This window comes from Barbus barbus, assembly GCF_936440315.1.
Source record: "Barbus barbus genome assembly, chromosome: 50".
In the NCBI taxonomy this organism is placed as follows: Eukaryota; Metazoa; Chordata; class Actinopteri; order Cypriniformes; family Cyprinidae; genus Barbus; species Barbus barbus.
In genome coordinates, this window is record NC_136728.1 from 17,220,234 (window position 1) to 17,246,091 (window position 25,858).

General features: G+C 37.2%; 4 protein-coding genes across 4 annotated transcripts; 3 read left to right on the plus strand and 1 right to left on the minus strand.

The window, feature by feature from the left end:
* Nucleotides 1–677: 677 nt before the first annotated feature.
* On the plus strand, nt 678–11,729 carry LOC306868173 (zinc finger protein 862-like). The gene is made up of 8 exons (XM_079414234.1): nt 678–879; nt 2,837–2,955; nt 3,054–3,130; nt 3,351–3,610; nt 3,717–3,784; nt 3,946–4,133; nt 4,967–5,500; nt 5,970–11,729. Exons 2-8 carry the CDS (start codon nt 2,891–2,893, stop codon nt 8,123–8,125), a joined length of 3,348 nt encoding a protein of 1,115 aa, XP_079270360.1. The 5' UTR covers nt 678–879; nt 2,837–2,890; the 3' UTR covers nt 8,126–11,729.
* A 4,445-nt stretch (nt 11,730–16,174) lies between these two features.
* On the minus strand, nt 16,175–20,885 carry LOC306868175 (ATP-sensitive inward rectifier potassium channel 11-like). The gene is made up of 6 exons (XM_079414239.1): nt 20,678–20,885; nt 19,693–19,883; nt 19,332–19,568; nt 18,959–19,228; nt 18,561–18,768; nt 16,175–18,419 (listed from the first exon to the last, which is right to left on the minus strand). Exons 2-6 carry the CDS (start codon nt 19,849–19,851, stop codon nt 17,980–17,982), a joined length of 1,314 nt encoding a protein of 437 aa, XP_079270365.1. The 5' UTR covers nt 19,852–19,883; nt 20,678–20,885; the 3' UTR covers nt 16,175–17,979.
* Nucleotides 20,837–22,166, plus strand: LOC306868176 (BET1-like protein). Its single transcript, XM_079414240.1, has 4 exons — nt 20,837–21,080; nt 21,305–21,390; nt 21,470–21,526; nt 21,603–22,166. The coding sequence occupies exons 1-4, from the start codon at nt 21,059–21,061 to the stop codon at nt 21,768–21,770; spliced, it is 333 nt and encodes a 110-aa protein (XP_079270366.1). The 5' UTR covers nt 20,837–21,058; the 3' UTR covers nt 21,771–22,166.
* Nucleotides 22,167–23,091: 925 nt separating this feature from the next.
* LOC306868177 (cAMP-regulated phosphoprotein 19-like) lies at nt 23,092–24,639 on the plus strand. Its single transcript, XM_079414241.1, has 3 exons — nt 23,092–23,251; nt 23,633–23,755; nt 23,824–24,639. Exons 1-3 carry the CDS (start codon nt 23,213–23,215, stop codon nt 23,992–23,994), a joined length of 333 nt encoding a protein of 110 aa, XP_079270367.1. The 5' UTR covers nt 23,092–23,212; the 3' UTR covers nt 23,995–24,639.
* The last annotated feature ends 1,219 nt before the right edge of the window (nt 24,640–25,858 follow it).

The following is a 25,858-nucleotide window of genomic DNA, read 5'->3' on the forward strand; positions in this document are numbered from 1 at the left end:
AACTTGTTTTAAAATCCAGCCGCTTCACAAGATATTGACCAAAGATACTATTTTAGTTATAAATTGTGCTGTGGTACTAACCTGTAAGACACTCCTGAAGCAATCCATGGCAAATTTAAGACATCGTAAAAAATATATATTCAAATGACTGTAATTTCAGTAGTAAAGGAAAACTACAAAGTAGTTAAAGATAATGTACTATTCACCATCTTTTTGTCGTTATAGCGGTGTGCATACATTTCACACCTCTATATTTGCAATGATTAAGTAGCAGTAATTTTGCTGTCAAAAGCTCCATTTTGTTATGAACAGCGTTGGCATAGAAACGGAAATTTATGAATAGCTCATAACAGCATACCCTAGTCGTATTTCCGATAAGATTCAGTCAATGGGAGCTTTTCAAACTGTAATCTTAAAGTATAACACCATATCAAAAGCAAAAATACACTGTACGTCTATAGGTTAAAATTAACAAAACGTTTAAATGGAGTCTTTACAGTAAGTGGTTGAAAAACTGAATGAATGGTAGAGAACGGTGAAGGATTAAAGTTTAATTATTACAATGTTCATCATTTAAAAAAAAGTTAAAGCTTGGCACAACCGCCGCCTCACACAACTTCACTAACGTTAACTTTCCCTTTCCTGAAATTTTGTGCCCGGTCTTTCTTCCGTTCTCCATGTCATTTCCTGTAATAAAAAGATGGTGGTCATAGCAGAAAGAAGCAGCTGACTGTGGTACAAACATTTGGAGATGATAAACTTTGCATCGCCCGGGACTAGTGAAATTCCCCCGCGTCGTTGCGTCACCGCCGCGTTTCTCGGAGCGGCTGAAGACCACCAAAGACCCCGCGACGCACTGCGTATCTTCCTCTCTAGACGGTGAGTTACACTCACTAGCCAATGTGGCCAATGAAAATGGCTTCCGAAAGCGTTAGGCAAATTGCCAGTTGCCTTGCAGAAGCTAAACGGAGGCAGCGCGTACAGAAGCACCGCGTACCGTCATTGTCATCGCCCGCGCTTGAGCTTATGTGCAACTTTTACCTCTCAATGTTTAGAAGAACTCAACTTTGCAGCAGTTTTGTCTTTCAACGGAGCATTGTTGCCCTATTTGTTTCCCTGCACTCGTCTCTCTCACAGCTCGGGTAGTTTGTGAGTGACGGCCGGCTTGACCAATCAGAGCGCTGCTCTCGGATGCTACGCCCTTAATGTATGTACTCTCTTTTGAGTGTGTGTAGTAGAAGAGTAGGCAAGCTTTGGGACGTACTGTCACGTCACACAACTGCGTCTGTTACACGCACCCTGTCGCTGTAAACTGGCCTGTCAATCATCTTTTCACTGTTAACATCCTCCACATTTAATTTAACTTCCTACCATACTGGAGAGAAAAGAAGTAGCTCGTTGAACTTTGCTCATATCTTCTGCATAATGATGCATTTAAAAGTTAACAGTTCACATTGCGGTTGCAGATGAAATATAACACGGATAACAATAAATAAATATTTTTGACCAGGTTAAATGTTACTTTATTAGTTACCACTTTTTGTAAACCTCTCTACCTAACGCTCATCCGCCACGTTTGTAGTTTTTCTAACGCGTTTTATACGTGTTTGTAGTTCTGGACCGCTAAAGCGCAATGGATTGTGGGCAATTTTAGCCATTAGAGTGTGCACGGATCCACACTTCAAAAATCAACCTGAAATAGTAGACCATCCGGGGACTTTTGGCATACTCTTTTCAACATACTATGCTTTGGGACACACTCATTATAATCTCGCATACTATTTAGGATGGATGGTATGAACATTGGGACGCAGGGGGAGTCACTTTTCGTGTTTGCGGAGAGTGCTGTGTGGTTGTCGCGTTTTGTATGTTTTTATGAAAGCAGCTCAAAGTTTGTAGCCATAAACGCCTATAAATTTATAAAAGCATGTAAAAATGAAAATGGTATTACAATTTTAAGCCAGCATGACGTCACTGTGCCCCACTGTAAAGGATAGTTAATCCACAACAGGCATACACTTTTTCCCATAATATAAGGATTTGGGTTTAAAAATGACATACAATAGGATTCAAAGTTTCAAATCACTAACACAAATTGTTTTTATATACATCTTTTATTACAAAATATATTACGAGTGTAACAATGTGTAAAACGTTTAACTCATTCATTTCTGAATGTCTTACTATTTTGTATTTCATTAAAAATGGACTCCGGAAGTTTGTGTTGATATCCAGCATGATTTAAGAATCATCTAACAAGAATCTCGTGCTTCAATGGTAAAAAGGAGTTCATATGGTTAATGTCAGAAATAGCAACCTGCAAAATATTAAATATTTCTTCATTTTTTTTTTTTCAAAAAGTTTTTCAAGGCTTAAATAAAAATTTTTTTTATTTAGTGTATGTTTTAGGTGCTATGATTGATCCCTCTTTCTTCTGTTTTTCATTTTGGTAACTCTTTATTTTAAGGACCAGTTCTCACTATTAACTAGCTTGCATATTACTACTGGCATATCGGCTGTTAATTAGTACTTATAAAGCACATATTAAACCTAAAATTAACAACTACCTTACAAACTATTAATAAGCAGAAAATTTGTTTATTTATTATTTAATTTATTAGTTTTTAAAAAGTTAATTGAGGCAAAAGTCGTAGTCAATAGTTAGTAATAATAGTTATAGTGAGAATTGGACCTTAAAATAAAAAATACCTTAAAAACCTTAAAATAAAGTGTGACCTTCATTTTTCATTACGTTTTAGCTGTTTTGACGCTCTCTTTATAACATCTCTTAAATTTACTGTTTTAACGGTATTTTTATCCCCCTATTTTACTTTAGTTTTAATATGTCAAAGTGATACAAGGCACACAGGAGTCTCTCCTTCCTGCCCAGATGGCAGATTCCTGTGCTGTTCCAGAGCAGTCCTCCATGGAAGTTGAGGCCGAATGCAGCACCAGGTCAGCTTTACAAAGTGTTTATAATAGCAAACATTTAAAGAGAAATCCCTGTGAATAAAAAATATTATTAATAAGCAGTTGTTCTACATATTTACCAGTACCTCAAATGAGAAGTCAACTGAAGAGCCAAACAAAAAACTAAAAGTTGACCATGAGCATTCGACCAGTTTTTGGTGTAAGTATAATTTACTTTAACTTTAATTAAAAGAGTTGTGTATATCACTGGAAATTTAATCTCAAATGAAAAAAACATTTTGCTATGTCACACCATAGGACACAGTCCAATTTGTATTTGTCAACTACCCATATATGCATTTATTTATTTATTTATTAATATATATATATATATATATATATATGTTTTATTAATTGCTTATTTAATATAACATTTACAGTCTGTGAAGAGTGCAAGAAGTATTTCTTGGAGGAGTGCCCTACCCACGGGCCCCCTGTTTTTGTGCCAGACACCCCTGTGGCATCAGGGGTGCCCAATCGGGCAGCTCTCACTGTACCCTCAGGCATTGGGATCCACCGAGATGGTGATAAGGTGGATGTCTGCTGCATGGATGAAAACATACCAAAGGGGGCGCTGTTTGGTCCTTATCAAGGCCAAATAATGGCCTCAGATAAACCCTTAGAGCCATACTCTTGGATGGTAGGTTATGTTGTAACCTTAAACACCATTTAGCATAGTTGTATGTATTCGTAATAATTTTTAATGCAGGTACAAACTATATTTTAATTTCAAATGTTTATTATAGATTGTTGATAAGGACAACAAATATAAATTCATTGATGGGAGTGATGAAACTACAGCTAACTGGATGAGGTAACACCATGTTATTGAGAAGACATCCACTTTAATTATTCTTTTCCTTTTCTTTGTGCTATTTTAATGTATGGATCTTGTGTGGAAAATGTTGTGGTTTTTGTCACTATGGTTATATTGATTTAATTGTTCACAATGCTAATTTAGTTTATTCCTCTCAGGTTTATTCCGATTTCTTCTGATGAGAGTAAAAAGAACCTAAGTGCATTTCAACATGGTGAAGAAATCTACTTCCGAGTGTGTCAGAGACTGACGGTGGGTGAGAAACTCTGTGTGTGGTACAGCAGCGAGTACATGAGGCGACCGCAGAGTGTGTCTCGGGACAGCATTGACCGCAATCTGGATACAGGTGAGACACCCCTCGCTGGTGCTTGAGCCAAAAAAAGAACAATAAATTGAACGATTTTGAAGTAGGGCAAAAGATAAGGAATCTCCAAAGACATTTTAATGGGCTGCTAATACAAAAACTGCAGGGCTGAATCCAGATGTAGAGGCACTTTAACTGGAATAATAATATATTCTTATAAAATCCTAACAGCACTTTTTTAAAATTTGCCTCAGTTTGAACCAAAACAATTTTCTAAATTAATAATAGTTGGTTCGTTTAGTATAAAAGATATTTATGTGAAAATATTTGGTTTACTGGATTAGATCTGTTGATGAACACTAGACAAGACTGATTTGACCAAAATTTATAACTATAACTATAATTAAAGTAGTTTTGCCAAAAATTAGCACTACATATTCGTCCCCATGTTGTTCCAAACTAATTCTTCAGCGAAATAAGAGAATTCTACTGGTAGCTGTTTTCCTTTCAATAACCATTAATGCAGGCTGGAAGTTCCAAGCTTCAAAGGGGGTCCAAAGGCATAATAAAAAATAATAAATGTGATAAATATAATTTGTGCGCTATATTTCAACTCTTCTGAAAGCTTTCTATGAGCAACAGACCAAAACGTAACATTTCGTATTGAACATTTTTGATCAACAAAAAAGTACCCAGAAGAGATGTTCCAATCCTTCAATGGTTTAACAGGTAAGTGAAATGGGATTTATATACTTTTTTCACTTGTCCTGCTTTAGCCATCATACTTTTTTAATAATCAAATTTATTATTGACCACAGTTTTTTTAAAAGTCTGATAGTGTTACATACATTAACCATAACACTATTGTATTGCAGGAGTGAAATTAGAAGAACAAGAGGAGCCCAAAGGTCCAGTGTTGAGATCTGCAATGCACGGTAGACGGACCCTAAGTAAGCATGGAAGTGATGAGGCAGAAAACCAGCCCCAGGCCAAGAAAAAGAAGATTGACCTCATTTTCAAAGATGTCCTGGAAGCATCCCTGGAGGCTAATCAAAGTCGGAGCAACCCTCTGAACAGCACCTTGTCTTTTCAAAGAGCAAGAACAAATGTATGCCAGGTTTTCAGCCAGCCTGACGCAGAGTGTAAAGAGTCTGTCTTCGCCTCTGGATTGGCTTCCATGGAACACCACGAGAGTGGGTTTGATGTGAAATGCATTAAAATGGAAGAAACTGAAGAAGAGGTGACTCTGACTGGCGATGGGCCTTCAACATCTTTTTGCCCAAACTGTGTGAGGTTAAAACGACGAATCCGTGAGCTCGAGGCAGAACTGCTCCGTCTCAGAGGACAGGGGCATGCTGAAATTAAGCCTTTACCACCATCTGAACCACTTCCTAGTGAGGACCTCAGAGGTAGGTTTGCACCTGGGATGGAACGCTACCATGGATGAGATCCTTTCAGCAGTAGATATTGATGATTTATTTTTAAACATATGGCTATGTAGACAATAGTCAATCAACTGCAGTGCTTTTGTTGTGTGATTGCCAAATTTGTTGAAATGTTTTAAATGGAAGTGCACTCTTAATTAAAAGTTTTAATAAAATAATTAAGGAGTGTTTTCTTTTTGGAGCCCTCTTACTAAAGTTGGTTTGTGGAATTAAGAATGTTTGAATTTAATCGTACTTAAAAATGATTTGTATTAGTGTGTTAGTTTATGTAGAACTTGAGATTTTTGAACTGTATTGAGAAGGCGTGCTTACAATAGGTATAAAAACTCTGAAACATTCATTCATGCCAAAACTTAGCAGTAACTGAGTTTAATCTTGCTTTCTGTTGGTTTTCAGTTTATAATTTTGTGCTCTGTTTACTCATTTGTTGTAGACCCCATGACACCCATCCCAGGGGCGCTTGAGGAGGATGACCAGGATGTTGATTCTGCTGATGAATCCATTTCTGCTGACCTTATGGTGGCTGCAGATGAGTCTTCAAAACTCTCGGTTGGCTCAGGTCGTCGGATTCGTCGCTTCAAACATGAGTGGCTAAAGAAGTTCTGGTTTCTCCGTTATTCGGCCACACTTAATGAGATGTGGTGCCACGTGTGCCGACAATACACCGTCCAGTCCTCCCGCACCTCTGCTTTTATTATTGGTTCGAAGCAATTCAAAATCCACACCATTAAACTTCACAGCCAGAGCAATCTACATAAGAAGTGTTTGCAGCTTTACAAACTTCGCATGCACCCAGAGAAGACAGAGGAGATGTGTCGTAATATGATGACTCTTTTCAACGCTGCCTACCATCTAGCTTTAGAAGGAAGGCCATTTTCTGATCTGCGACCCTTGGCGGAGCTCCTCAAGAAGTGCGACCTCAAAGTAGTAGATCAGTACATGAATGAAAACGACTGTCAGATTCTCATCCAACACATTTCCCGAGCATTCAAAGAGGATTTGGCCGAGAAGATTCGCCTATCGCCCTTTCTAAGCATCATCATGGATGGACAGAACGATGAACTCTTTGCTGACACTATTGCCGTTTATGTCCAGTTCACCACCACTGATGGACTTCCTGCCACAGAGTTCCTTTCCCTACAAAGGCTTTGTGGAGGCAATGTGGAAGGCTACCTCCAGGCTGTGGATCGTGCCTTTGGTGTCCTTGGTCTAAGACTCCAGGACATGCTAGTTGTTGGCTTGGGAATAGATGGCTCAAACCTCTCCTCTAGTCTGAGGGCAAAAATTTACATAGCCATACGAAAGACAATCCCTTGGGGGTTGTGTCTACCTGTGATGATCCATCGTCCCCATTTAGAAGTTCTGGATGCCATCAGCGGGAAGGAGCTGTCTTGCTTGGAGGATTTGGAAAACAACTTGAAGCAACTGCTTAGCTTCTACCGGTATTCTCCACGTATGATGGCTGAGTTGAGGTCGACAGCACCAACTTTGTCTGAGGAAACTGAATTTCTTGGGGATATAAGGGCCGTCCGTTGGATCATAGGGGAACCCAGTGTTCTCAATGCCCTAATCAAGGACTATCTGGAGGTGGTTGCTCACTTGAAGAGCATAAGCAGCCAAACCCAGAGAGGCGATGCTGCTGCCATTGCTCTGTCTCTCCTACAGTTCCTGTTGGATTATCAGTCGGTGAAGCTGATCTACTTTCTGTTGGACATCATTGCTGTCTTTTCACGACTTGCTTTCATCTTTCAGGGGGACTATCTGTTGCCGTCACAGGTGGACGCAAAAATTGAGGATGCTATTAATGAAATTGGTCAATTGGTGGACTCCCCAGGGGAGTACCTGCAGGAGTTTGAGGACAACTTTCGGGAGAGTTTCAATGGCGTGGACCTCAAGAACTTGCGAGTTGCCGAGTCCAAGTTTCAGTCCATTCGAGAGAAGATCTGTCAGCGAAGTCAAGGCATCCTGGCCCAACGTTTTGATCCACGCAGTCGCACAGTGGTCCAGGCTTGTCAGATCCTTGACCTGGCCTCTTGGCCTCTTAACAGGGATGATCTTGGTGTATATGGAGAAGAGGAGATCCTTGTCATTTTTGACCACCTGGAGACTATTCCTTCATCTGGCCGAGAACTCTCTCAAGAAAGAATAGATGCCCGAGGAAGCCTTGTAGTTGAATGGAGGGATTTAAAAGCTGATTATTGTAGTGTGAATGGTTTTAAAGAAGTAGTCAGCCACATCTTCAGATACAAGCAACGTTTTCCTCTTCTTAATCACATCCTGCAGGTTGTCAGGGTCTTGCCAACGTCATCAGCATGCTGCGACAAGGGAAGATGCTCGTTGCAGAAAGTGCGCAGAAATTGTCGTTCCAGACTGACTCTGGATCAGATCAACAATCTGCTCACCTTGGCCGTTAACGGACCACCTATTGGGAGCTTTGATGGAAAGCGAGCATTGGACAGCTGGTTTGAAGAGAAATCCGGGAACAGCTATTCGCTCTCAGCAGAAGTGCTGAGCAGAATGTCCTCCGCCGAACAAAAGTCTGTGTTGCACAATATGGATATGAATGCAGAGTATTATCCAGATATTTGATTGATCGGCGCTAATTACTCAGCCAACATGATTCCAAAAAGCCATCTCATTGGAAAAGGGCTGATCGGGACTATAATGTGATTGGCCAAGTAGTTTGACACTGGCCCTGCTGCTAAAATGGCCTAGATCAGCATCTTCTCTAAGAGTCGGTATGAATGCCTTTGCAGGTCGCAGGCACATGAAACACTTTAAAATGTTCATGTAAATGGTTGTTATGTGTTGATATGTGTTTTTGTCCAAAGAGATACTATTTTCAAGTCTTGAGGATTGTTGCCTTTAGGTGAATGTTCGACTGAGCACCATTTCATCAGGCATTGGTGAGTGAAGCCTCATACAGTCATTTTTAATCTCTGAAAATGTCACCTCCTTGCAAAAAAACGATTCAACTATACGTTCTGGAAAAACAGTTTTATTATTATATCTGCAATATAATTGGAGCAATCATTCTGTATTTGTATATATAACAAAAAGTGCTTAATTTCTATAGCATGTTCTTATGCTGGTTACCGCTGATTGGAATGGAAATAGCCACTATTTTGCCATGCAGTATATTCCTAACATAATATGTTTTTTAGATACTCTTTAGTTAACCATTTCTCTTAAGATTGTGTAAATCTTGGTTTGATAACATGTTGATGTGCCATTTATACTTTATGCAATCGGGTACCTGTAATGTGCAGTTTACACCCAATCAGATTTAGAGATTTCAAATATATAGCCTAAATATGCAGGGTTTAAATGCCTTACCGATGGGAAAATTATTTTAGCATGTGCTGGTGCTTGTTTTCTGGTACATGTTTATATGTACTGCTAGGGCTGGGCGATATGGCTGAAAACTGTATCACGATATCAGTGTTTCATATCGGTCGATATCGATAATTATTGATATTTTTTTTAAGGTGGTACATCAAGTTCGTGGTATTACCAGTCTTGGCGGGGACGACGGTCTTGCATAATTTGCAGACGACATTTGGTCTGACTACGGTCAGACTTATAATATCCAAAAAACTGCCGTACTGGCGAGCTGACTTTCTCTTTTATTTACAATTTCCTCGCTCGCTGCGGCACTCATTTTCTTCTTATGAAGAGGAATCCAGCAGACCAGCCAGGTCTGGCTGCAGACGTGCACTCTCAGCCGCGCGTGCGCACTTAGACACGAGACAACGATATGGCGCAACCAAACTTGATATTGTTACATGATTGGCTGTTAGCGTGTCACTCCCTACGTTGCTAGGTTACCAGAGAGCGAGTGCCTTTGTTAATGCAACCAATATTGCTTCGCAGCCTTTGTTTTCTTCCGACGAAGAATAAAAAATATCGAACGTTTTATCGAACACATTTTTTATTGATATCGTTCACATGTCTATCGCGATACATATCGTTATCGTTTTATCGCCCAGCCCTATGTACTGCTACCGTCAGCCATGTCAGATCCCCCCTTATGAGCCAGTTCAAATTATATCATAGTTAAATTTTCAAGTTTGAAGCAATTTTACACTGATGCCACATCAAAGCAACAAATATGTTTACTTTTTAATGATGCATAGAGGCGGTCTAAATAGTCAAATGTTTACTAAGAATTTTAAATGATGAACAAAATACTTCAGTAATAATACCCCAAAATTGCATCACTGTCTGTCAGCATTATTCAAGTAGGGATAACTGCAGGCTTGAGCAATGGGCGTGGCGAAAGGTTAGGGCGTGTCAAAAGGTAGGGGCGTGGAGAAAGGTCTTAATGATTGGTCGACAAAGCTGTCTGTCAGGGTGTGGGGGTAGGGTTAGGGGTAGATTTTGTTACCTTTCGGAACGCCTCATTTCAGCACGCCCATTGCTCCAGGCTGCAGCTACCCCCGTCTCGCAATATTTTCATCCAGTACAAATGCTTGTGCATGACGTCACCACTAGTAGGCGACACTACAGCAGTTTACCTTTGGATGAAATTTTAGTATCTGAAAGAATATCACTATTTAAATCAAAGTCATACAAGAACAAAGCTTTTATATTTTTGATTGTGTTATTATGTGCATTCGTGTATTCTAGCAGTGCATGTGTTATGGTTAGCACCATATATTTTTCCATATATTTTCACTTGTTATTTTTGCCACTAAATTCCATCAATTATACATGTGCAATATATATTTTACACTTAAATTGTACATTCTTAAGTCTAATACTTAATAATAATGTTCCTTGAAGCAAAACTGTGGAATTTAGAGGTTTCCAACATGACCGAGCGTGTTTTACAAGATGCGTATGGATTCACCCTTTTTTTTCTTTCTTTCTTAATCTTGTTCTAAAAATTTCCATATTACTATTTTTAAAAAATAATTTCTCAAGATCAAAAAAGGAGTCACCAGTAGAGATTTATTGGTAATTATAAGGCATTTATAATAGTAATATTTTCAATGTTGCAGTTGAAATTTAACATGTTAATTTTATTCATACAATTGTTAAAGCATCATTATTATCAGTTTAGAAAATATTGTAATCTGTGGTATATCTCAATTTCTAAATTTTAAATGCAGTAATATTGAAGAGTATTGATTGTTCTCACTGTATACATCTGTGCAAAATCAAAAAAGAGCAGTTAAATGCAGTCTTCTCTAAAATTACGTTAACCTTTAACTTTCCCACATTCCATGTGCTGCAGCGTTCTACATTAATCAAACGGAAATGGCTTGTCTTTATTTTAAAATAGATTTAGATTTTGCACGTCTGAAAATTTAGCATGTGTTTAAAGCTTCAGAAACCTTGTATTTTATGGATTTTTCAATAAATCCATTTTTAATAAATGTACATTTTAAAAAGAGAAATTTCAAAAACAGTGTTCTACGCAAAAGATTATTCTCATTTAATTGGGTGAGCTATTGTGTTTCAAAGTAGTTAGCTATTTTCACGTCATAGCATACCCACATCTGAACTCATTTGGAGTAGCAATAGAATTGTGTTAAGTATTAATAAGTGAGAAGCCAAAAATCAAATCTTTTCTTATATGTATGTATGTGAATGTTTTTGAATGTTAGGCCGTTACCTCACAGTGAGGTATGTCATCGAGTGAATCTTCTCATATTGTGTGTGTCAAAGAAAACATTTGCTCATCTTCAATGGTGAATTCTCATAAAATGAGCCAAAGTCAGTCTGATTTTGTTTAGTTAAGGCTTTAATGTGTATCTTCCTTTAATCAAATACTATGTGTACCAAATGTAAATGTTATGTCTAGATTCATCATTTTGTATTTTCTTGATTTACTTGTCATGTAAACACAATAATGTGCATTGTCCTTATTAATATGAAATGTTTTTATCTGGGAGACACCAGGTCTAAGGCCTAAGGAACAAAGTTACTTCTGATTTCAGTTTATTTTCAAACAAAGTAATTGAATGGCAGCTCTATATTGTCATTCAGTTTCTTCTTGAAGAAAAATATGTAATTTGCTTGGATCCATACACCCTTCTTTCCTAAAAACATAACACTGGAAACTCAAGAATATGAAGTACATGTGAAATGTATACCTGGAGAATGTGTACATGTATTATAGAAACCCACTTAAAATGACAGCATATGGAATCTATATTCAACAAATAATGGTTTAATAAAGTTTTTTTAATGTTATTTCCTTGTCATAGTGATTGTTTTTTAACTCGTTTGCTTGAAGGAATAGTTCACTCAAAAATGACAATTTGCTGAAAATAGATTCACCCTCAGTCCATCCAAGATGAATTTGATATGCAGTGAATGGGTGCCGTCAGAATGAGAGTCCAAACAGCTTGTAAATGGTGCTTGATTTGTGCATACTTTAGACAAGATGACTGTCTGCAATATTATGTATAGCACTCATATTTTAGCTGGAAGCAATGGTTTAAAACTTAAAGTTGTGTGGATTACTTGTGTATTATAGTCATGTTTTTATCAGCTGTTCGGACTCTCATTCTGACGGCACCCATTCACTGCAGAGGATCCATTGGTAAGCAAGTGATGTAATGCATTTCTTTAAATCCGGTCCAAAGAAGAAACAAACTCATCTGCTTCTTGTATGGCCTGAGTAAATTTTCAGCAGATTTTAATTTTTAGGTTAACTATTCCTTTAATCGTGTCACCATTTATAGATAAGATGTCTTAAGGTTTAAAAAAAAAAAAATTAAGCTTTTAAAAATTTTGATTGTTGCATGTAAAAAAAAATTGTTTGCTTTTGTTTTTTCGATATTTGAAATTTTGTGTAATTAACTTCACACAATCAAAACACATGATCTGTTAACTGAAACCTAAAGCACTAGTGACATTTTTTTGATTTAGACCACTAAAATGCTGCACTGAATGCCACAGCCCAAACAAAGATCTTTGTTGCTTGTCTCACCACAGCTTCATTGTTCATCTGTGCCTAGATTTGGTCCTTTAAACACACTCCCATTCCAGCGCGGTGGAAAAAGCCCATCATCACGCCTTCTCCTGAATGTTAGCATTCTGACATGTGATGGATGATTTTCTGCTCCCTTTGGTAACGTAGCAGAAAAGCAACAACATGAGTACTTGTGTGGGCTGCCACACAAACAACACCACTTCACTGTGTTTTAAAGACCAACAAATCCATTTGTTCTGCTATCATCGTGTACAGATTCACAGTTGTAGTTTGTGCCTTTTCAGATTCAGTCTGAAATAAGGGCGGCATTGAGATGACGTTTGAATTGAGTGCTTCCATGACTGCAGAAAGGCTCTGGGAAATGTGACACAGGCCTTATTGTCAACACCAGCTGCAGCGCTGGGAAACGTAACAGAAAGGATTGGGTTTTAATTCTCGTGGTCAGTCGTTATGCTGTACGGATAGAAAGACAATTAGATTAAAGTTCTATTAACAGAGTCAAGATCTTTTGTTTTGAGATTCTGTATAAGGTCTTCTGAATGTGCTCTGTATTAGGCTAATATAACCCTGTTCTGGCTGTACAAGAAAATCATTCACTGAAATGCAATTGTTTTTAAGATGCATTATGATGTATAGAAATCCATTGAATGTTGCATGCTTTTTTAAGCAGGAAATTGTTTCTTATTTTGCAAGTAACTGTTTTCTAGTTACTTTCTTAACACCACAGACAATATCCACTTTTAACATAAAAGCGGTTGCCAGTTCCAGTGCCACATGTAGCTATTGTACTTGTACAAAAAGAGTCTGTTATGCTGCTGCTTTATATTGCAAACTGGTAAACGGTTATCATGTTTAATTTACTATCATAATCATAAACACACTGGTTTGTAACACAAATAGATTTACTGCACTACAGCGGCTAATGAATCGGAGGTCATGCATGTGCAAGAGTTTCAATATAAGGTGGTCATTAATAATAATGAGTTAAACATAATGTCTCGTTTTTGGGATCCGTTTAATTTTGCTTGGCATCTAGGAGAAACTCCATCAATGACATCATTCATGTCGGACGAGGGTGAGGTTGGGCGAGAGCTCGAGCAGGGAAGAGGTGGCACGAGGAATGCTTTCGGACTATTGAAACGTACAAGCTTGGACTAAGCCTGAATATTTCGAGCAGGGTAAGTGATATTTAATATAATTCTGATGCTATTATTTTCCTGCAGCTGGCGTACAAGTATTGCAAAATAAATTTGTGCAATTGCGGTTAGTTTTATTTTATGTATTGCATGACTTAATTTATATATATTCAGTGTAAACAACATTTATACGTATATTGTATATACAGTACTTGTAAAAAGTTTGCAAACATTGTGACTTTTAATGTTTTTAAAGCTGCATTCATGTGCTCAGAAATATAGCGAAACAGTATTACAATTTTGAAAATTACAATTACGGTTTAAAACTGTTTTCTAAGTGAATAAAGTATAAAATGTATTTTTCTCCTGTGATGCAAAGCTGAACTGTCAGCATCATTACTGCAGTCTTCAGTGTCACACGATCCTTCAGAAATCATTAATGTACTGACTTTTCATTAATATGCTGATTTGTTTTGTTTTTGTATTTTAGTTTACTGTTGTTCATTATCAGTCTCTTAGGTCAGGAAGGTTTTCTCATAATGAAGTGCTCTCTTGGACTTTTTCTACTGGTCTGTTGTGTGACTCTTAGCTTGGGTAAGTTAATGCACATAATTATCATTGGCTTAGTTTTGTGTGGCTTTGGTTATGACCTCAGTGCTTTTTATTTGAAACAGGCGTTAAGCATTATGGAATGCGATTCTCCTCTGCAGGCTCGTCTCTTCGATGCTACAAGTGTGAGGATTACACCGGGGGACGATGTGCAGTGCAGCAAGTTTGTTCTTATGAGGATGCATGTTTGTATCTTCATGAGAAAGGTTTGTGGATGAAGCGACACTAGACATTTTATAAGAATTAACATTACTTTTCTGAACCACTGTTGAAATAACTACTAACCAATGATGATACTAAGTACTGTACTTTGTTAATTAATCTAAAAATAATCACTTACTTAATACTGTTTATTAATTCGTAATTAAATGTCCATCAAAACAATTTCTTTTAAATAAAAAGATCAAATAACTCTCTTAAAGTGTAAGTTTTTGGTATAATAAAGTTTTAATGTTTTAGAGATAGAATTGTCTATACAACAGCCTTCAGATTTCTTAGTAATGAAATCATACTGAAATGTTTAAAAGGAAATGAAAAATAAGAAATTCTCCAGAACAAATAAATAATCATAAAATTATTCTTTATTATTTCTTTTATTTTCTAAGAATACTTCCCAAAACCTTTCCTTTTTCTTAAAAATGTTCTAATGACAAAACTTGTCCCCCCCCCAAAAAAAAGTTATTAAAAGTCATCATTAAATAACCTCTTAAAGTTACAATAACCTCCAATTTGTCTTAAATCCCCAATGTTTAATGGATTTATTGTTGATGTGATTTTTACTAGTACATTTTAATTTTTATGGTATAGTATTTATAGTATTTAATTTCTATAGTATAAATAAGTTGACTAATTTAGGTTTCTTTTTAAAAACATATGCTTAAAATAACAATAATTTAATCAATATAATTCTATTTGCTTTATCTTTTGTCTTTTTCTAATACAATTCTTTGTGACTTATTTTTTTAAAATATTCTATTCTATTCTATTCTGTTCTGCTCTATTCTGTTTTATCCTATTCACTAACAGTTCTCATTTTCTAGGTGGGAAGACTATTCGCCGGTGCATTCGTTACACTGACTGTGATAACTCTCGTCTGTCCCAGAAGTTTCCGTCGATATCAGAATATACTTACAGGTGCTGCAACACTGACCTGTGTAACAGCGGACCAGCGACCGCAGCAAGCACGTGGATCTTATCTCTGCTGGCAGTGCTCACCGGCCTCTGGTCCTGCTGCATCACTGCATGATTTGTCACTAGTGTCCTCGAAAGCTATTTCTTGCCATACCCTTTATGGATATCTATATATTTACAATGTACCATTATTTGTGATCGTTTGGTTTTATCTAACCACTTGTATATCAAAAAGCACTGTTAGTTGTAAACTATTTTTATTCTAATACCATTTGTTTTCTGACTTTTTCTTTTTTATTTAAATGCATTTTATTTTATTTTGGCTGATATTTGAAAAGACTGCAGCAAAATGTTAGATTTTTCATAAATTAGCTTTGTATGTAGTACATTTACATTAGTAAAATAACTAATTAAAAATATGCCTTGACTTTCTGAATTTATACATTTTAAATGTTTTTAAAAACAGGTGCTTTTGAGGTTGCCTTACCGTTTAGCATCTTAAATGTCCAATTTCAAACCACCTGCACTGCTTCAAGTGTCCATTCAGCACCGCGGACAGCTCCACTTCAACTAGCCATTTAAATGCAGCACCTAACATCAATATAACACTACAATGACTAAAAAAAGCAGGAATATATTCAGTGAGTGGATTTGAAACAGCCGATTTTAAAATCTCCACCATCTGAATGCAGATGGAACAGCTTCACTCGCTGCAAAGTCTCTAAAGTAAAGTCTGCCCAGCTGTTGACCCCTAATCCTGTGACATAACATGCCGTTTTCCGAAAAACGGTAAAGAAAATTACAGGAATGCCTTCAGTCAGATATATAAAATGTCATATACTTTATTAAATATGTGAAATACACAAAATAAATTAACCCACTGATATGTAAACAGTTAAATCAACATGGAATGTATTCTCTAATGGTCACATTTAAATAGGACACAGACATGAAGGAATGTGTTTTAGGAGTTCAGGTCCTCTAGTTCACAACACATAATTGCACAAGGTAAACACAATATGTCAACACTTACAAACTACGCAACCATGATAGCCTCATTAAAGGGATAGTCCACCCAAAAATGTCAATTTTGCCATTATTTACTCCCCATCATGCCATTCCAAACTTGTATGACTTTCTTTCTGCTGTGGAATGTGCAAGATATTTTAAAGAATGTTTGTAACGAAATGGTTTCGGTTTCCATTGACTTCCATTGTATGAATAAAAAAATACAATATAAGTCAAAGAGAACCAATACTGTTTGGTTACCAGCATTCTTCAAAATATATTTGTGTATGTTTGTTCCACAGAAGACATAAAGGTTTGGAATGAGTGTGATATGAGTGTGAGTAAATGATACCCATTGACTGGTTCCCATTGACTTGCATTGTATTTTTATCCATACAGTGGTATTCAATGGAAATGAAATGGTTTAGTTACCAAATATCTTCTTTTAAAGAATGTTGGTAACTAAACAGTTGTGGTTCCCACTGAATTACATAGAAGTCAAATTCCATGGAAGTCAAAGGAATCAAAACTTTTTGGTTACTAACACTCTTCAAAATATTTTCTTTTACATTCTGAGGAAGAATGAAGGTCAGGTCATACAGGTTTGGAACAACATGAGGTTGAGACAAGAATTTAAATTTTCCGTCAATCATATAAACACATCGCATCTCATAAAACAAGATGAGAACACAAAAAGGCAAAGAACTGGAATATTTTTAAAAGGGTTATGGTATCAAAACCCAACATACAAACATACAGCTGCCACATGTTTGCTTCAACAGCAGCAGTAATACATTTTAATTGAGGTACATGCAATATTTAATTTGACGTGAATAAAAACAAACCTGTGGCAAATAGAAACACATTCTGTTAAATAGTTTGTGCAGTTTTAAGGTTTTTGGTCATGTTTTATTTCACAACTTGAAAGCTGAGTGTATTGATTAAACTTCTATCCCCCACAGCCTGCTTTTAATTCTCACTGAATAAATTATGGCATCTACCCTAACTATGGTCCATATGTAGACCAGTACTGCCAAGGTATCACATTTTCAGTTAAACAATTCTCAAATTCATTATATTGCTGGCAGAAAAGGATCAAATCTACAAGAAATTCTCAGAGGTAATCGTAAACAATGCCACAGTTGTCCATGTTTTGACAGTTTACAAAACACGTGTAGTATAAAACCTAGTTGAGACTATTATTAATAATCTTCTAGACTATTAAAGGAATTGTTCACCAAAAATGAAAATTCTGTCATCATTTCCTCACCCTCATGTTGTTCCAAACCCATAAGACTTGAGTTATTCTTCGAAACATATTTTGAATAAAACCTGAAAGACTTATGTTCATCCATTGAAAGTCCAGGTAACCAAAACTTAGAAGATCAAAAAGGTTGTAAAGATGCTGTAAAACAAATCCTTATGATTTTAGCGGTTTAATCCAAGTCTTGTGAAGATATACAAGCCTTATAATTTTGGAACGACATGAGAGTGAGTAAATAATAACAAAATTAGAATTTTTTGGTAAACTATCCCTTCAAGTGCAGTAGTTACCTGTAACTGCTAGGTTTTTTCTACTTCCATATCTGAAAAATCAAATAAATGTTTTTGTTCTAATCGCTCATGTCCTCCATTGTTTCTTCTTCAATCTCTCTGCCTATTTCCTCAAGTTTCACCGTTTTCTTTTTAACCTTCTTCTCCTCCTTCTTCTCCTCCTCCTTCTCTGCTGGAACATACCAAGGCTTGGCTGCCGTGTCATCGCAAGCCCGGCCGCCACCCCTCCTGTAACCACCTCGTCCCGCCCTCACCAGCCCCCAGCCCTGAGGTTTACCCTCATGGGGTCCACTGTCTTGCACGCCTCTGGTCTGGTCCAGTTCCTTAGCACTGAGGGCCGCCATCCGGACGGGAGCGGTGTTTCCAAATTTGGAGTAGTCGATGGAGTAGCGCCCATCCTCTTCTGTCATAATGGAGACGAAACGGCGACCCCACAAGATCTCCTCTGGTGTGTAGGATGTGCGGGCCTGCATTGTGATGCCAGTGGTCTCAACAACACCTGGTAGAACAGACACATTGACTCTGTTTCAAAACTTAGTGAGCTATACAAGCAGCAAATTCTTTTCAGTTTAGAAATGACTGAAATGAATTCATTATAAGTATTAAAATTATTACAATAAAGAGAATGCACTCCATTCACCTTCCAAAATGACAATGATCTCCAGGTCTTCGGTAGACAGCGACTGTGCTGAGACCTCGTACAGTGGACTTCCTCTATCAATGGTGTGACTGATTATAAGTGGAGAGACGAGGAATATGCCGTTGCTCCTGAGAGGGTTTTCTACCTGGATATCAAGCTGACAGACAGGAATCACCTCACCCTCTGCAGTCACTGTCCGCCGAATCACCTGAAGAACAAGCATCAAGATTAGAGTGGATGGGGGGGGTCACCACGATTCCATAGAATTTAAAGAACCTGTCACTTCCACAGAACCTTCTGTCCAATGGAAAAGTTCCATTGCTATTAAATGTTCTTCGTGGAACCACAGATGCCAGTAAAGAACCTTTGTTTTTCAGAGAGTTGAAGGTATTTGTCACCTGCAGCTGTATGGTGGCGGAGATTATCATGCTCTTTCTCAGATCCCCGACACGGAACATGAGCGTTGGTCGGCCGTTCCGCGGTGCAATGACTGCGTTACGGGAGAAGATGAGGGTCTCTGCTCTCCGGTTGGCTTGAGCTGTCTTCATGAATACACAGCCCAACATGATGGCGTTGATGATCAAGCCCAGAATGTTCTGGATAATGAGGACTATGATGGCCAGGGGACATTCTTCCGTCACCATTCGTCCTCCAAAACCAATAGTCACCTGATATCACAGAAATGATTGATATTACATGTTCACAAAGCTCAGCCATTTGGTTCTCAATGAGTCAACAATTGGATTCAAATCCATCCAGATTGCTCCTTACCTGCACCTCAATGGAGAACAGAAAGGCAGATGTGAAGGAGTGAATGGAAGTGACACACGGCACAGGTCCGGGCTCGTTGGGATCTCGAGGCTCCAGATCACCGTGAGCGAACGCTAAGAGCCACCACACCATGGCAAAGAGCATCCAGGAGCAGAGGAACGCTGAAGTGAAGATGAGGAGGGAATGCTGCCATTTCAGGTCCACCATGGTGGTGAAAACATCTTGGAGAAACCGGCCCTGAGAAGCAACAGGATCTAATCAATAAAGTGTATTGCATCCGATGCCTAATAAATACATTATCCTACAATATGTGAGTGAATTTAAACATTTGCTTGGACCAGAGTTCTTCTGTGCAACACACCTGTTCTCGTATATTCTTGTGGGCAACATTACACGACCCGCTCTTGGTGATGAAGCGTGCCCTCTGTGATTTTGGCCGGATGCGACTGGGTTGTGCAGCTTCCTCTGCAAGTCGTGTCAGCAGGAAACCATCAGGCAAAAGGCCTTTGCGGGCCAACATTATGACAATCTGTGGCTGATTGGTGCTCCACACTGCAAAAAGAACAAAGAAATGCATATGTAAATTAAACAGATTCATTTTAAATTAAAAACGTGTTGTCTCTATAACATTTTCCTTTTAAGTTAAAAATAAATATCACAGTTAAATCGATTGTTTTTTTGAGATTCTAAACTATATATGTATTTTAATTACACAAATTAAATTAAATTTAAATAGTTTCAACAAACTAACTTCGATCATACATAAATTAACAAGAATGAGATTTATGTAATAGAACTAATAAACTAATACAACGTGAAAAATGTTCTAGTATATTATATAATGTTATTACATTTTATATTAAATTACAGCATTTAAATACGTATAATTGAAACATTTACTATAATTTCAGAGAGGTTTGTCCCTTCAATTAAGCTTCGTACATTTTACTAATTTAAAAACCTTATTTAAACGCCTTTTTAAAGCATGCAGTGTATTCGCTATAGAAATATGGTACATTAAGAGATTCCTCGGACAGTTGTGAATGTGATCATTCAACACAAGCACTGAAATTATCACAAACCGCACTCCTGTTAAAACTAAAATATTAAAACAGTTAATTATATTTAAAAATCTAAATTTTGTGTTGATTTGTATCTGGGGTGGGAATCTACTTCAATTATAGGGCAATAGAGAATATATTTAATTTAATGCACAAAATGCACAGTTATACATGCAAATATGATCAAATTTAATAATGCGTCAGTTATTGCATATTGCGATTCGTCGTTATAACGAGCGTTAAATAAAAAAGCGTTATAATCAAGGATCAAATAAAGATGCTTACCAGCACAACAGGGACACGCGCTGTTTATTTCATATCAATGCCGTTTAAAATAAATAATATTAACCGAACAAAATGTTTAAAGCCAACACAAGCAGATGGCTGGCTAGGAAGCTTATGCAATCAGACGGAGTCCTTATGATAGAGAGATGAATGACTGGCGGACAAACATATCCCAGAATCCCCTGCGACTGCTGCTGCGCTGTTCAGCGGTTCGCATCCAGACAAATGTGGGCCGTTTTACAGTTGTCATCAATTTTACTGAACGTCTACGTGTTGGATTTTGTTTAAGAAGTAATATACAGTTAAAACGAATAGTTTTTATTGGTATTCGGCGTGTTTTAGAGTGTTTTTCGGGGTTGTTAGCTGATTAGCTCTTTAAAGATGGCTGATCCATGGAATCGAGGTAAGTGACACGTAGCCGTTTTCTTACTATATACAGGCATATTTTCATTTAAGCTGTTTTATTAGTATAGCCAGATAATATTTCAATATTAAAAGGCCTCTCTGGTCTAAAAATAACATTGATTGTTGATGTTGCTAGTGCAAGTAAGCTCGAAACTGAAAGTGGTCAGGTATGAAATCATGTTGGTGTACTTTGTCAAAAATTTAATTTTGTGTGATTGACAGGACATGGAGCTGTGGATGACATGCTGGATGCTGAAAACAGGCTGATGGCAGAAAACCTGGCCGGTAAAGTCTCTAGACTCAAATCTGTAAGTCGGACTTCTGTATATAATGTGATTTTTAAAATGTGATTTTGTTGCATTTAAATGTTATTGGTCTCATTCACAGCTGGCGTATGACATTGATAAAGAGGCTGAGGAACAGAACACCTACTTGGATGGCATGGTTGGTGTTTTGAAAGTGTAGTATGTTGTATTTGCAGTGTTGGCACATCATGTGTTTAACATCCTTGTTTACTCAGGACTCCAATTTCCTCAGTGCAACTGGCCTGTTGACTGGAAGCGTGAAGAGGTTTTCCACAATGGTCCGATCCGGCCGAGACAACAGAAAGATCTTGTGTTACATGTCTGTCGGTTTGGTTGTGGTCTTCTTCCTGCTGTACTATCTAGTGTCACGGCTCCAGAACTAATGGGACGTTTGCTAATATTTTCGACCAGTTCTCAGTTCTATGAGAATATTTGGGATGCTCTGTTTGGTCCTCTCATGAGGAGATTACAGTGAAGTGTACAGCGGATGAATTTCCATTAATAGAAAAGAGGAGTGACTGTGGTTTGGGGATGATTTATCGCATTTAACTTTAAGCAAACCCTTTGTTTCCACTATCAAAAGTGGTCTATTCAGTGCATATTTTTATTCATAATGGAAAGAAACATGCCATGGACCAATATTTGCAGTTTTCGTTCAAATTAATTAAAAACATATTTTTGCAATTTCCACGCTTTATATTTTTATCGTTGTAGATTATGTAAGAAAATGAAACTAACAATTTTTTGATAATTATGTACATTAAAATGATTTAAATGCAAATGCTTGTATTTTTATTTTCTACCCAGCTTGGATAAGCAGTGTGCTTACATGGTGTTCATTTAAAACTATTTGTGATATATCTGATCCTCAAAATCAGCCGTAACGTATTTAATTTTGTAAATGAAATAATTTACTATAATCTCCTTCCATGTTTCCTGTCATATGATTGATATTTCATACTTTTCTAGAAAGTAAAAATAGTATAATTTTAGTATAATCCTTACATTTTCAGGTTATGGCTCATGTGTCTTTTTGATGTGAAACCTTTAATTATTTTTAAACTATAAGTATGACTTTTCGTTAGTAATATATATTTTTTCTTTTTAGATGAACACCGACTGGAATGAATCAACTCCATACATTTTTTTGAAGATGTTAAATACAACAGGTTTTTGAGGAATGTTTTGCCCCCCACAATTAAAACTACTGAGCTTTGATCATAAAACGGAGCATTTAAATATAATTTTACTAAGACACGAAAACATTACAGGATCATACTTTTTGTCACTTTATCATGATATATGGGCCATAAATATTTCTTTACATCTTTTTTATTTTTTAAGTTGTTTTTAAAGATTGTGTTAAGGTTTACTAAACTGTGTTATTTCGAAATTCAAAATTTATTGCATAAATCATATATATTATAAAATATGAAGTCAATCAATAGTTGTGATGCATGGAGAGAATTTGCAACAAAGAATTGAGAAAACAAATACTTCAGTAAAGAAGTTTATTGCATCTGAGTAAAATAAATCGAAGGCACCCGTCAGAAACTCTGCTACAGAAAGGGATGCTACATATAATAAAATAATCATTTTATGTATGAAGCGTAAGATATTTTTTTAAGCGCCGCTGTTCTCCTCCAGTCCGCGAGGCGGCGGTGCATCTCACAGTGAGTGTGTGAGCCACGCCCTGTTTCTCTCGAGGAAGAGCCTTTTGGATTTTCAAGGCAGCGGCAGCCTGACGGCTCTCTGAGGGCGAATAAAGAGTACTGTTTTTTGTCTTTTGTTTTATTTAGTTTTTTGTTGCACTTACTTTGTCCTGATGTCCGGTGAAGTGGAGGCGAGCACAGAAGAGCAGCAGGTTTGCTTATTCAAACACGTTTTGTATGCATCCGCATCTGACTGTATTGTATTGGTTCATTGTAACTTCGTTAAAATAATAAAATATACATAAATCTGTCGGATTTATAGCTGCTACACCATACAAAACAACCTCTCTACTTAAAAATTATTTTTATAGGCTTTTTATACAATGTGTTTTTAGATCAATTTTCACAGACAGCATACTAAAAACGTATTAAATATTAGTGTAAAATTAAATATTTATATATAAAAGTATTTTAAATAGTTTTATGTATAAGATATGCTCATAATAACTTTTTTAAGTTCAATGTAGCTGTCATTGCTGTTGTAACTTTAATTTAATTTGAACATGATTGAATTTTTTCCTCATTTAACGCAGGAGATGCAGGACACTGTTGTAAGTCCAGAAAAAGCTGAGGAGGTCAAACTGAAGGCACGATACCCCCATCTCGGGACCAAGCCTGCGGGGTCAGATCTTTTGCGAAAAAGACTGCAAAAAGGGGTACGTTTCTGAAAGAAAATCTTAAAATTGAGCCTACTGATTACAAATAATCATCTTATTCCTTGCAGCAAAAATACTTTGACTCTGGTGACTATAACATGGCCAAAGCGAAGATGAAGAACAAGCAGCTCCCGACAGCAGCGGCGGAGAAGACTGAGATCACCGGAGACCACATTCCCACCCCTCAGGACCTGCCACAGCGGAAACAGTCTCTGGTGGCCAGCAAACTCGCCATCTAATGCGACTTCTGTGCCATTCCTGCTGTCTCCATTATGTTCCCTCAGCCTTAATTGTTTTGTCTTTGTTTTGCTGTCTTTTCTTACTCTCTTTGTCTTCTGCTTGTAGAAACGCTCTCAATATAATGTTTTGATTAAAAAGCTGCTACCATCGCACTTGGATCTAACCTTACAGTCCGATGTATTGATGCCAAGGTTTAAACATGGTTATCTGGCCCATTAAGTCAGATCAGCATTATTTTAGGGTTTTCCATCACTTTTTGATTATCTTTGTTCTGTGCATGTCTTAAGACCTGCATGAATAGATAACACGGACTGGACTTGAAATAATCACATTCACCTCTTCTGCCAAAACTGTGCCTCTTGGAAGAAGTAAAAGGCCTAGTAGACATGAGCTGATTGAGCTGAAGGATATCGAAGCGCTCTTAAAGTTCGTTTGTTGAGATTTGCTGTTTGCCTTCTACTTGTTAATTATGAAAACGACCTTAAAACTCAGTTTCTCTCGGGTGGCTCACACTGAGGAGAATGTTGAGATCCTCGCTGGGTTTTCTAGGTTGTGTTGTCAGAACACCTGAGCTGTCCAAACGTTTACTGTCACAACTGTGCCATTTGTTTTGTAAATAAACAGTTTTGCACATGTGCCGTGTGACCGAGTAGTTGTTTCTGAACTCTGCAGTACATGTTATAGATTTGCTGTTGAAACACTAAAATTATTTTAATCATCTAGACAAATTTAATAGAGCCTAGCATTGTGCCGTTTGGTGTAATTTGCTCTTCGTCTAATCAAGCTTGACCCATGCCTTAGTTAAATTCAAATTAATCAAGGGTTTCATTTATTTAGCTTGCGTTGTTCACACTGAGTTTACACGTAATACAAATAACCAGCATATATTTGAAGTATGCATTGTTTTTTAGTATAGCTGGGTGGAGTGCAGTAACTCACTCTTTCCAGCTCATTCATTGCCATGGCTTTTTATTTTATTGTTTGATTTCTTTCTTTTTTTTCAAGCTACTGTATCATTCCCAAAGCAAAGAAGATGAACAAATAGCTCCTGGCAGCAGAGATGACAATAGATATACAAATAACCAATTTGGAAAGACATATAATGCATGTCCCTGTTTCCACGGCATTCATTCTCATAGTTTCTTTTATAGGTGACTATAATATGTCCAAAGCTAAAAATTATGAACAAACCAGTCCTTACAGCAGAGAATATGGGTATGAACGAATACATTTGGAGAAAGCAAATACATGCATTATGTTTTTCTACCCGAGTAAACCCGGGCTGGGCGCAGTACCTCAAAAATACCACAAGACGACGCTGTTTCCACTGTTTTTTCTTTTCATTAAATATGAAATGGGCGGGGTGTGGTGCCCTGGAAGTTAATTAGAAATAACGTTTTATTTTATATTAAAATAATACTAAACATTATTATACTTTTCAGAGTCAGCTCACATTTAATTGGGTAGCGAAATTCATCAGCGGCTTTATTCTGCTGAAAGCGTTGTCACGTGGTACCTGTTACTTTTCTCATCGGTGGTCAGGACGGCCAATCATATACGGTTGTGATTACTAGCTGATTGTTTTTACTTTTTAATCGAGCGAATGAAATACCTGCACGAGTTTTCATTTGTATGCCAGATGTTTGTCTGAATAATTAATGGAATTAAATGATTACACTATTTTGTGTGCATATGTTTCCAGCGAGACAAAAACCATCCAGAGATTTAAATGCGGTAGTCGGCGTATTGAGCCACCAAGCGCCCCCTGGCGGACTGACCAGCATGTTCCATTGAAAACAGCTATTAGTTAATAAACTGTGCCACTCAAAGTATTTCCCCGGCGGCTGTCACACTTCCACACCA

Coding starts and splice junctions, on each gene's coding strand:
- LOC306868173 (XM_079414234.1), top strand. CDS start 2,891: ATGGCAGATTCCTGTGCTGTTCCAGAGCAGTCCTCCATGGAAGTTGAG. Junction 2,956..3,053: donor GAGGCCGAATGCAGCACCAG/GTCAGCTTTACA, acceptor CATATTTACCAG/TACCTCAAATGAGAAGTCAA. Junction 3,785..3,945: donor ACTACAGCTAACTGGATGAG/GTAACACCATGT, acceptor TATTCCTCTCAG/GTTTATTCCGATTTCTTCTG.
- LOC306868175 (XM_079414239.1), bottom strand. CDS start 19,851: ATGTTGGCCCGCAAAGGCCTTTTGCCTGATGGTTTCCTGCTGACACGA. Junction 19,229..19,331: donor TGTTCTCCATTGAGGTGCAG/GTAAGGAGCAAT, acceptor CTGTGATATCAG/GTGACTATTGGTTTTGGAGG. Junction 18,769..18,958: donor CCGCCACCATACAGCTGCAG/GTGACAAATACC, acceptor CTTGTTCTTCAG/GTGATTCGGCGGACAGTGAC.
- LOC306868176 (XM_079414240.1), top strand. CDS start 21,059: ATGGCTGATCCATGGAATCGAG. Junction 21,391..21,469: donor AAGTCTCTAGACTCAAATCT/GTAAGTCGGACT, acceptor TCTCATTCACAG/CTGGCGTATGACATTGATAA. Junction 21,527..21,602: donor ACACCTACTTGGATGGCATG/GTTGGTGTTTTG, acceptor TTGTTTACTCAG/GACTCCAATTTCCTCAGTGC.
- LOC306868177 (XM_079414241.1), top strand. CDS start 23,213: ATGTCCGGTGAAGTGGAGGCGAGCACAGAAGAGCAGCAG. Junction 23,252..23,632: donor CGAGCACAGAAGAGCAGCAG/GTTTGCTTATTC, acceptor CATTTAACGCAG/GAGATGCAGGACACTGTTGT. Junction 23,756..23,823: donor GAAAAAGACTGCAAAAAGGG/GTACGTTTCTGA, acceptor TATTCCTTGCAG/CAAAAATACTTTGACTCTGG.